Source organism: Astatotilapia calliptera, chromosome 7 (assembly GCF_900246225.1).
Source record: "Astatotilapia calliptera chromosome 7, fAstCal1.2, whole genome shotgun sequence".
NCBI classification, from domain to species: Eukaryota; Metazoa; Chordata; class Actinopteri; order Cichliformes; family Cichlidae; genus Astatotilapia; species Astatotilapia calliptera.
In genome coordinates this window covers 486,779-498,381 of record NC_039308.1, presented here as the reverse complement: position 1 = coordinate 498,381, position 11,603 = coordinate 486,779, and the positions used below count along the sequence as shown (strand labels likewise).

The window sequence follows — 11,603 nt, the reverse complement described above, 5'->3', positions numbered from 1 at the left end:
AAAGCTTCCGTTTTTTAGAGGTGGGCGAGGAGCTTCGGAGGCAGCTGAGATAGTTCGGGAGGATATTTCCTAGAGGTTAAAGACATCTGACCTGGGAAGAGCTCCCAGGAGAAGGTGGAAACTGACCAGGCTTCAGACAAACATTTGATGGTGAATAAATAAAAGAATATTAATAAAGAATCAAGAAAACAAAACTGACCCTTTAATTAAACGTGTTGTTTGGTATGGTGCTATGGTAGAGTAGTTCTATTGTTCCATACGAGGGCCAGCAGCTGCCGTCTCTTCTATCATCCTCAGATCTACAGCTGACGAAGCCGTGAAATATCGCGATGCTGGGTAGTATCGTTAGCCCCCGCGCTCAGAGCCTCAGATGGAGGAGCAGGTAGCCATGTTGTAGCCGCGGAGCGCAGTAGAGTCAACACACACAGACCCCCCCGAAGGATCGTTTCTGTTTCGCGTGTACTTCACACAAGGCGCCTGTCCGTTTCTCTGCTAGAAGCTCCCAGTCACGGACAGCACCATGAGCGGCGGGACCCCCTACCTCGGCAGCAAGATCAGCCTGATCTCCAAGGCCGAGATCCGCTACGAAGGCATCCTCTACACCATCGACACCGAGAACTCGACAGTGGCGCTGGCTAAAGGTAGCACTGCCGCGTGAGTGGAGGGCTCGCGGCTATGCTCTTGCTCGGTTTAAGCTTTGTTTGTGTTGCTGAGTTGCGGCTGCGCGGGCGTAAACAACGGTGATTAGCAGTTTTAGCCGAGCTTAGCACGCTAAACTAAACCCATTGGCTAACACTATCATGCTAACATTCGTCACAAAAAGCGTGTTCTGCCGAGCTAGCATGAAACTGCACCGACTTATTCGGGTTCAAGCGGATAAAGGGAGGCTAAACTGCTGTGACGGCTCACACCAGCTCTCTGTGCGCAGATAGAGTAACAGGTGATTCACCTAACCGGCTAACGCTAGCCAGTAGAGGAAGCCGACACCATGCTCGTTTCCGGTCAGCCTCACCTGCTCGCCGCACTCTCTGACGTCACTGAGTGCACGTCACAGACCGGTGCAGGCGGAGCCGGGACAAGTAGTATAGTGGATCGCGTGGTTTTGTGGTGCTATGTCCAAGCGTTATGTTGTGCGAGTGAAGCACGGTGTCACGTGACCTGTGACAGAGCAGGAACAAAAAAAAACAAAACAACACACACCAGAGTGAGGGCTGTATGTATATGTGTTTCCTTAGATTTCCCAGAGCCCTCTGCAGGTATTCCGGGTGATCTGAGAGGAGATGTGTCCGGTCTCCTCCCAGCTCAGACCACAGCTCCTCTGACCGCCATTAGGTGCCTGACGATCAATAACTAGGTCACCCAATGCTCTCCTCTCTGTAGTAGGGGCATCACCTAGACTACTGTTCTGCTCTAATTAGCATTTGGTGCTCCATTAGGGTGAATTTAAGAGGGGTGGTTTGAACCCTGTTTCCCCTTTGACCTGTGATTCTAGCAGCACTTTGTTTCCTCCTCTGACAGTTCGTTCGTTCGGCACTGAAGACCGGCCCACCGACCGGCCAATTCCGCCTCGGGATGACACGTTTGAGTACATCATCTTCAGAGGCAGCGACATCAAGGACCTGACCGTGTGCGAGCCACCCAAACCCACCTGCTCGCTGCCCCAGGACCCTGCCATCGTCCAGGTACGCCCGTCCTGAGGAGGCAAGGTCGTGTTTGGCCTGTGGGCTGTCTGATTGGACTTGGCCCCTCTGACCTGAGGGTCCTGACCGATCCACTTCCAGTCTATCTTATGTTGAAATATTATTTCCACCACTTCCTGTAAGCTGAGCTATGTGTGAGAGAGCTTTATTTTAATCTGTCCCCTCTGCTATCACAGGACCTTTACTGTGAAAGGGACAAATTAGGCTTCCTGTTTCAGTTTTCTGCGAGAAATGAAACGAGGAGCTGATGTGACCTTTAACCTTTCTTCCTCCTCCTGCAGTCATCTATGAGCTCCAGCTCCTCGTCCGCCACGGCGCCAACCCCATTCCAGTCAGCCGGTTCCTACGGCCTCTTCAGCCGAGCTCCGGTCCCCGCCTACAGCCAGTTCAACAGCAGCCCGTTGGTGTCGCCGCAGCTTGGTGCTGCAGGTAAGCAGGGGGGGTGGGGTTCTCGCCGGGCATGAAATCCAAGGGTTGAGGGTAGATCAGGGCGATATGGCCAAAAATATTTATCACGATATATATTTGAAAATTTGCGATAACGATATAACCGACGATATAATTGATGCGAGACAAAATACAACTCCACAACATTACTAGCGCAAAAAGACAACCTTCCATTTATTTTCACTTAAACAAGAAGCTGGTTTTTATGTACATTAAAGCTTTATAAAAATTTAACAGTGCAAATGCAAATTCCTTGCTGAAAGTTTAACCAAAAGGCATTTCCAGTAGAAATGGGCTGACATATCCTGAGCATAACCATGTATAATATCCACTGAAGTTAAAAAGAGGTGCTTTGCAACATTAAACTGCAGTGTGCAGTACGCATTTTTCGGACCATAAGGTGCACGGGATTATAAGGCACATTAAGCGAAACAAAGCAGTCAGATAAATCAAACTTTATTAAACTCATTCTTCTTGCTTCCTCCACTTCTGTACCATTGATTCATTAATGTTGAATTCTCTGCAGCTGCTCTATTCCCATGTTGTTGCAGTATATTAATGACTAACCTCGTATTGTGGATGGATTATCTCAGTTGTTCTCCTGACTGAAGTTTGGTCTGTTTACAGCATCCTGCCATGCGATTGCATTTATCTCTAACCATCAGGAACCTTCACGTTAACTTTTATAAGTGGAAAAGTGTTAGTGTTCGTCCTCCAGCTTCACTGTTTATGCTATGCTAACATAGCTGTGTCGCTAGCGATCAGGTAGCACATCATTATATACCAGCTAGCCCAACTTCAGTAACCCTACAAACGTCACTGCTGTTTAGTTTCCTGTCTTCATTTATGTTGGAAGTGATAGCAGAGCTGTACGTTTGATTTTTTTCAGAAATCTTTCAGTCAGAACATGCTATATCATGCTTAGGTAACTAGCGAAACTAGCGAGCTAACTTCCGCTAGCTTCCTGCTAACTTCTAACTCCGTTAAATGTAATAACTTTTGTTTTCATGGATGCCTGGAAGTTAAACTTTATAGTTACACCTGGTAAAGCAGCAATGCTGATCGTTTTATTAAAGATGAAAGAATTTAGACAGTTTTTAACTCTTAGTGATGCTGCAGTGTTGTTTGACCTGAAGCATACGGAGTTTAGGACCCAGATTACTCCCAGATTTAAGAGCATCTTAGTCCGACAAATATGACAATAACAACGGCCGCTTGCATGTTCTGCAAAAAAATGTGCTTTGTTGTGTATCTGACGGACAAACACCAAACCAGTTCCACATCACTGAAGTTGGGTTAGTTTTTACAAACCAGTTCTGGTTCATCTGTTTCACTCAACAATCGGCCATGTGCGTATGAAAACAAAGGCACTGCACATGCGCGTTTTACTCCCATTCTATCGCGATATTTCATTTTCCTATCGTTGCCTAACATTATACCGGTATTACCGTGAACGGTATAATATGGCCCAGCCCTAGTTGAGGGTCTGTCTGTGACCCTTGTGCCACATAACTCATGCCACAGGAAGCGAGCAGGGGTGGTTTGTGGCGTTGGCGTGACTGAGCCATCAAGGCCTTCATTTCCTGCTCCACATGACCTCCACGCGGTCCAGAGGATTAAAAGTCAGCTGCGATGTTGAAGCTGCCGCTCGCAGCGCGTTGTCTGCTCGCCAGTTGTTATAAGAAATCCCGATTGCAGCAGAGACGCAGCGAGAATTTCGCCTTTACTGTTACTGCAAATGTTTGTTTCACGTGATCGTGTCATGGACCCATCGCAGTTCGCCTTTTAATGTTTTTGCTTTATTGTGCAATCTTTACTTTGTGTTAAATGACTTCAAAGGTCAGCACAAATTCCTGCGCTGCTTCATAACCGTGTGATGCTGAAGAGTTGTATGAGTCACTTCCTGTCCTCCTGCAGTGCTGAAGCAGGAAGTGAGGAACACCTACACGCCCTGCTCAGTTTCTCTGATATGAGTTTCTCTCGGCGTGATCATTGATAATTGAGTAGCGCCGCACTAACTGTGACCTTTCCCCGGTTCTGCAGGTCGAACCAGCCCAGGTAACCTGGACCCTCTGAGGAAGAGTCCGGTCCTGGATCAGGCAGCCAGCGCCGCCCCCTCAGCCACCACCACTACTGCACCGGCTCCTGGCCTGGGACGCCGAAGCCCCGCCCATGGCCGCACAGCCTCCTCAGGACAGAGCAGCCAGAAGGCGCAGCACTCGCAGGAGAGCGTGGACACGAGGAGAGGTGAGGCTGTAGATGCGGCGTCGGCACCACACATACCGCTCTGTGTTTACAGTATGAGCCAATCGGAGCGTGACGTCCATCCTCACGGTGTCCTATCAGGTAACTGGAAGTCAGTTGAGTGTCACCTGACTTCCTGTTACCTGCATGTGTGATTGCTAACATGTGACATTACCTCGAAGTGCTGCGAGGTCGTCCGTCATCGTGGATGTGCCTCAGTTCACGTCCTCGTGTCTCCCCCTCTAGTTACCACGGTAACTAATGTCCTCCTCGTCCTCCCTCTATTCTTCAGCTGCTGCGGGTGCTCCGTCTAACAGACGCGGCAGAGGAGGCGGTCACCGCGGCAGAGGACGCTTCAATGTGCGCCGGGACGGCCCAATGAAGTTCGAGAAGGACTTTGACTTCGAGAGCGCCAACGCGCAGTTCAACAAGGAGGAGCTGGAGCGCGAGTTCCAGAGCAAGCTGAAGCTCCGAGGTGAGGTCACCGACGGTGGGCCGAAATGCAGCGTTAAGCGTAACGTTCGTCTGAGCGTGTCCCGTTTCTGTTGTTCGCCTCGCAGACGAGAAGGCACTCAACGGCGAGGATAAAGGCGACTCTGGCGTGGAGACTCAGAATAGCGAGAGCAACGCCGACGACGAGTGCGACCCGCTCGGGCCCAACTGCTACTACGACAAGTCCAAGTCGTTCTTCGACAACATCTCCTGCGATGACACGAGGTACGAGTGCTGTCAGTGTGGGCGTGGCTTCTGTACACTGAAGGGGGCGCGGTCACTAACAATGGAAATGTTTTCTGTCCGGCAGGAAGACGAGCGAGCGGTCCGGAGGGTCGGGGTTCCCGAGGTGAGTCGCTTTAACCATAGCCCCGACCATTTCCTGTGTGTAGCGTGCCGCGTCTCTCGCTCACCGCCGCTTGTTTCTCTTGCAGGGAGCGGAGGCAAACGTGGGCGGAGGAGCGGCGGATGAACGCTGAAACCTTCGGCATCCCTCTGCGTCAGAGCCGAGGTCGCCAGGGCTACCGTGGCCGCGGCGGCACAGGTTATCGCGGTGGGCGGGGTCGCCCGGCCAGCCGGGGCTCCTTTGGGCCACCGCAGGGAGGCGGTGGCGGCTACAGGGGAGGATACAGAGGAAACCAGGCCGGCCGGGAGTTCGCCGACCTGTCGGCGTACCGGGTGAGGTCACGTTATTGTGTTTTAACTTCGAGACAGTGAAGGCTCAGGGGGCGGGATTAGAGGGCTCCTGTCAGACCAACACATGACTTGAGGAAGTAGGAGCTGGAGTTCCGCCCCGTCCTTCTGACCTTAAAGTCCGTCGCTTCTCGGTGCTAACGTTGGCGTTTGTTCCTGTTTTTCTTGCAGAAGGACGACAAAGTGGCGTCGTAGTAACGGTGGGAGGAGTCGTCGGCACAGAGGCGGAGCTTCTTCAGAGGAAGACGAGTAGTTGTTGCTGTTTTGTTGAAAATAATGAAGTTGTGTATTTGTCACCAGCACCGGTGTCGATGCTTGATGCAGCGTAACCTTCCATGTCTGTCAGCGGCAGCGGCGAGAAATCCTCGCAGGCAGCAGCGAGGCGTTTCTGTCATGCCGTCTGTGACGACTTGTCCGACCAATGCCTGCTGACGTAGCTTTACGGGCACTTACTTTCCTCTAACTTCATCGCCAAAATGGCTGCCCGCTCGCTCTCACCTTTTGTAATGTGTATTTTTCTACTGCTGCGTAGACTTCCTGCGTTCTTCTTCGTTGCCGACCCGCTCGCCCTCACGCGTCGTGACCCGCTGTTTCTTTCCCGCGTTTCCTTTGGTTGTGGAATAGGGTTTGGTGTTTTCTCCCTCGGTGTCGCGGTCTCACGTTAGCGTAGCCGCCGACGTGCACACGTCACTGGCGTTTCTTTTTCTTTTTTTCTTCCCGGGTCACACACTAACCGAAAGGTCAAAGTTCACCTTTCTGTCGCCACTTTGTTTTTCCTCATAGTTTGTTTCAGTTGGAGGTGCTGCGGGAAGTACGGAGGACGTTTAATGCTTAAATTAATCCGTTCCCACAGATTCATTAGAATTCCATACTTACCATATGGAAGGTTTAAAATGCCACCGTTTAGAAAATAACTTGTAGATGGTTCACTTCATGTTCCTTGAGCGTGTTCAGTGATAGTTCAGGAACTAAGATGTCAAATAAACTTTATAAAGAGTGAGAAATGAAACCTGCAGCAACAGGAAGTGCTAGAAATATTTTAATTCTGACACATTAAAAACAAATGAACTAAATCAGGCGTGATATTCGATGTTTGCTGTCAGCTGTGAGAGTCCTAAAGACACGTACAGATGATTGAAATCACACTGACACATTAAAAGCGTCTGCAGACAAAACTGAAGCTTTTTCTTGATTTAGGCATTTAAAGTCTTCCGTAGTAGAGTGCGTTTTGCACTTTCCTCATCGTTAACTCGTTCGTACACTAAATAACTCTGCGTTACGGTTACCCTAACGCGTGAGCCCGTAGCCGCTGCAGGAAGTGATGTCAAGTAGAACAAGCACGAGCTCGCTGTAGCATCGTAGGTTAGCAATATTCAAACTCTTGGCGGGTTCTTACTAACGTGAGTCCTGACTCCGCCCCCTCACAGCCAGGCACGTGCAGTGTGACCTCAGGATGCGTTCAGGGTTTCCTTGGCGGTGAACGCATCCTCTCAGTTTGATTCTCGCTGCTGTGATTGACAACAGGTCGATGCCCCCGCCGTCCAATCACAGAGAGACTTGAACAGGAAGCGAGAGATTTTGGACTCGATGTGTCACAGGACTTGATTTAAAGGCCAGTACGGAAGCTCATCAGGGCCAGTAAAGGTGCAGAGTAATGGCTGGATGGACTGGAGTTTATATTTGGCCGTGATGGGCCTCCGTAGGTGTTGGAGCTGCACTTTGACACGTGTTTAAAAATCAAACTTGTTGAAAATAATTGTGTTTTTAATGATGACACGAGCAAAATAAATTGAAGTCACTGATTGTGTCCGCCTGCTCATTGTGTCTGCTGGAGGTCAGAGGTCATCGTCAACACTTTGGTGTAAAGGTGATTGATCTGTGTCGCGGGGTTACAGGCTGGTGCGGGGTCATCGCGAGCCGCCACAGGTGCTCCAGGTCATCGGTGCGCGCCGCTGCTCGGCGCTCATCGGGGTCTTCGCCTGCTCTTGCCTCAGCGTTCCCTCAGGTGAGCTGCGTCTCCACCCGGGTCTGATGATAATTCCAGGTCTTTGAGTGCAGAGACGCGTGGACAGGTTTTCCACGCTGAGCCCAGGTCGTCGAGTCAGGTGTGTTCTTCTAAAAGCTGCAGCAGCTCAGACTGAACGTGAAACGAACGCAGAGCGGCGCCTGAACCGCTCTGATGGTGCGTTTGAAGCGATCGATCCTCTCTGTGGCTGGACTGAAAGGAGCACAGAGGCACTAATCACAGCAGCACAGGAACGAGCTCTGAGCACAGATCCATGGAGGCCGGGGTCTATCACAGCAGGCAAGACCCCAGGCTGCGTAACGATGAGACAATCCAGCACATAACAGCAGGGTGCACGATGCTAGCAGGCAGGGCGTACATGGAACGCCATAACCAAGTGGCCGGCATTATTTTACATATAGTTGGGGTATTTTCACTGTAAGAATATTCAACACTGATATCAATACATCAAAAAGATGTCTGTGCAAAATCGGTTTAAAAACAAACAACTTTGGGACACTGTGGCTGTGATTTGAATCGGGGAATAAGCCGTGACGTGACCAGTGTTGTACCGAGGCAGGTATCACCGACAGAACGTGTTCCCCTGTGTCGCGAGCATTCACTGGGCACGGCGTGAGGATCCAGTTTACTCCGCCCCCATCACAGACATTAGACATGGAAGGAGTGATGTTTTAGTGTTGTGAAAAATGAGTGTTGTTACATTACCTTTGAGTGTGAGGGTTGCAACAGAAAATGATGCATTTATTGTTCTCACGTGGTATCGGACGGGGTTATTGGAACAATCAAGGACATTTTGCCTGATAATTATTTGTATCCTCCTGTAACTTTACTGTACAGAGACCTAAAACCTCCAAAGTTTCAGGAGTAGTTGGTTGTTATAAGAAGTATTTGTGAACTCAAAATCAAAAACGTGGGATACTGTTTATCAATGATTTGGAGAGCCCAGCGTGTGCTCCCAGCGCAGGGGAAACAAACTCTGTTTGGAGACATTGAAACAATGTACGCTGTAGATGGCCGGGACAGACCATCATAACACTTATAAATGTCTTAAAGAGAAACTGCAAAGAAAGTTGAGGTTTCCTTCAGCATCCAAAGGCTCAGAAACAAACTGTGACAGGAAGAGGTCTGCAGACAAAGACACGACCGAATCAGAGGACACGTTCCTGAGAGTGAACAGCTGTGTGATGGCGGCTCACAGGACAACAGCTTCAAGCAGCTTCATAGTGGTCGTAGTGAGTCCAGTTTCAGCTGTGAGAAGACTTCAAGCTGCAGGTCCTTTAGTTCATCACACAGGATCTTTGTACGCCGTTGAGTGGGTGAAAGGACGGTTCCACAGTGAGCGGCATCAACTGTCAAACACGGAGGAGGAAGTGTGATGGTCTGGGGCTGTTTGCTGGATGCAGGGTCAGTGACTGGTACAGAGTGAGGGGCTCCCTGAACCAAAACAGCTACCGCAGCACTCTGCAGCACCATGCAGGACCCTCTGGTGTGCATCTAGTCTGTGAGGGCTTCATCCTACAGCAAGATAATGATCCAAACATAAGTCCGAGCCATGGCAGAACCACCTCAGGAACGAAGAACGAGACGGTAAGGTTGTAAACGTGGAGGTCCAGCACAGTCTCCAGACTGAAACCCCATCGAGCTGGTTTGGGATGAACTGGACAGAAGAGTGAAAGCAAAGCAGCTACAAAGTCCACAGATAAGATAAGATAAGATAACCTTTATTAGTCCCACACGTGGGAAATTTGTTTTGTCACAGCAGGAAGTGGACAGTGCAAAAGTTATGACGCAAAAATTAGAATACAATAAGAATAAATACAGTACACAACTGTACAGAATAGAATAAAATAAAATACTATATACAGTAGAATAAAATAGAATAAAAATATACAATAAGATAAAAATAGAATACGAATGCTATATACAACTGAGTAAAAATACAACGATGACAGAAAGGATTATTGCACTTAGTATTATTGCATATGTATGGATGTGTGTGTTTGTTCAGTTAAAGTCTTTATTATGGAGTCTGACAGCAGTGGGGAGGAAAGACCTGCGAAATCTCTCCGTCCCACACCGTGGGTGCCGCAGTCTCCCACTGAAGGAGCTGCTCAGTGCTGTCACAGTCTGCTGCATGGGGTGGGAGATGTTGTCCAACAGGGATGACAGCTTAGCCGCCGTTCTCCTGTCACTCACCACCTCCACTGGGTCCAGAGGGCATCCTAGAACAGAGCTGGGAGAAGATTAGACTTCTGTTGTAGACAGAATGCAGCGGCTGTGTTCAGCTGTTACATCTGCCAAAGGAGACACTTTAAAACATATTTATATGATTTTTATTAAATAAGGGTAGCATGGTGGCATGCCTGTTGCCTCACAGCAAGAAGTTCCCGAGCTTAATGCCGCCATGTGGGTGGGGTCTCTCTGTGTGGATGTTCTCTCCGAGTACTCTGGCTCTCCGCCACAGTCCAAACACATGCAGGTAGGAGGGTGGGGTTCACTGGACATTGTAAGCTGTCCATAGGCGTGAATGTGAACGCTTGTTTCCCCACCTGTCACCCTGTGGCAGCCGGGACAGGCTGCAGTTTGACTGTAGCCCCTATAATACATAACTATGCAGCCCAGTGAGTATAAAATCCACAAAACTACACATCAGGTTTTTCAGTTACAAACACGGGTGTAACTTCAGTTGGTTTTGTTTTTTGTTGCTTAAATTCACACAAAGTGTCAGAAACCTGCAGTGTGATGAAAACACTGGTCACCAAAATTCAAACCTAATTTTTCAGGATTTGTTGGGTTACCCCTCTGAGTCCAAAATATAATTGGACACTTTTGACTACAGTTAGATTTTACGTTTGTATTTTACCTTTAATTTTTCTCCTTGTTGTTGGTCGACATGGGACATTTTTTGTGATGACCTTAGAAAATTACCATTTCTTCCCACACAAACGTGACAATAGTACTCAGGGAAAAGAAGAACTTATTTATATAAATATATGTCTACATCCTCCTACCTATCTATACATAGGTAGGTAGATGGAATTGGAAATGTTAAATATTTGGTTCTGATCAACGAGATCTCAGATTTGTTATAATCTTTAAAGCTGAGTGAATGTTTTGTCCTACCTGGATATAAGGTGTTAACCAAATACCTCCTCAAAAACTGATTATTGCATTTTTCATTAACCAAGTCAAGACCATCTAATTTAATTTTATGTAAATTTGGAGTCGGTATATTTGAAAAATTGTTCTTTATCGTATTTACAAGGACTGTTGGGATATTCTGTGAGACCTTTTTATAGAGCTCGGATGAGCAACTCATGTCATATTTCTCATTAAGCCTGTTTAATTCAAGTATATCTCCATTTTCATCCATTATATGTGTCACAGACCAAATTTGTTTTGTCATCCATTCTTCCACAAACATAGATTTCCCCTGATTCAATATCACCCTATTGTTCCACAGTGGAACGTTGTGGGGACTAAAGTTATGTTTAAACATTAATTTCCAATTTAACAAAACTTGTTGATGAAATTTGGAAAGTTTTATGGGCAGTTTACAAATTTCAAAATCACACACTAAAAGGAATTGGATCCCCCCAACTTTGTTGAAAATAAGAGATGGTATCAAGCACCAGATCTCATTATCATTTTTCAAGAAAGATCGGAGCCAATTAATCTTTAAAATGCCATTCATTATTTCAAAATCGATTGCTTTTAAACCCCCCTCTTCATAATCTTTTATCACGTCCCTGTTACTAACATAATGATGTTTATTTTTCCATATGAAATTAAAATTCACCTTATTGATGTCTTTTATAATTCTTGGTGGGATGGCTAGGGAACAAGCTGGACAGATTCATCTGGACAAAGATTCAACCTTGGTCAACATTATCCTGCCGAACAACGTTAAATCTCTCTGTAGCCAATGGTTCAGAGTTTTTTTGCATTTGTCAGTTGTATTCTGAATATTCTTTTCTTCACTATCAGCCATGCATTTAGTT

The 11,603-nt window shown here is 47.7% G+C and overlaps 1 protein-coding gene across 1 annotated transcript; it reads left to right on the top strand.

Moving 5' to 3' along the window:
- The first annotated feature begins 341 nt into the window (after positions 1–341).
- lsm14aa (LSM14A mRNA processing body assembly factor a) lies at positions 342–7,379 on the top strand. The gene is made up of 9 exons (XM_026172311.1): positions 342–641; positions 1,519–1,682; positions 1,982–2,129; positions 4,191–4,394; positions 4,684–4,866; positions 4,952–5,108; positions 5,194–5,232; positions 5,318–5,561; positions 5,748–7,379. Exons 1-9 carry the CDS (start codon positions 521–523, stop codon positions 5,769–5,771), a joined length of 1,284 nt encoding a protein of 427 aa, XP_026028096.1. The 5' UTR covers positions 342–520; the 3' UTR covers positions 5,772–7,379.
- The last annotated feature ends 4,224 nt before the right edge of the window (positions 7,380–11,603 follow it).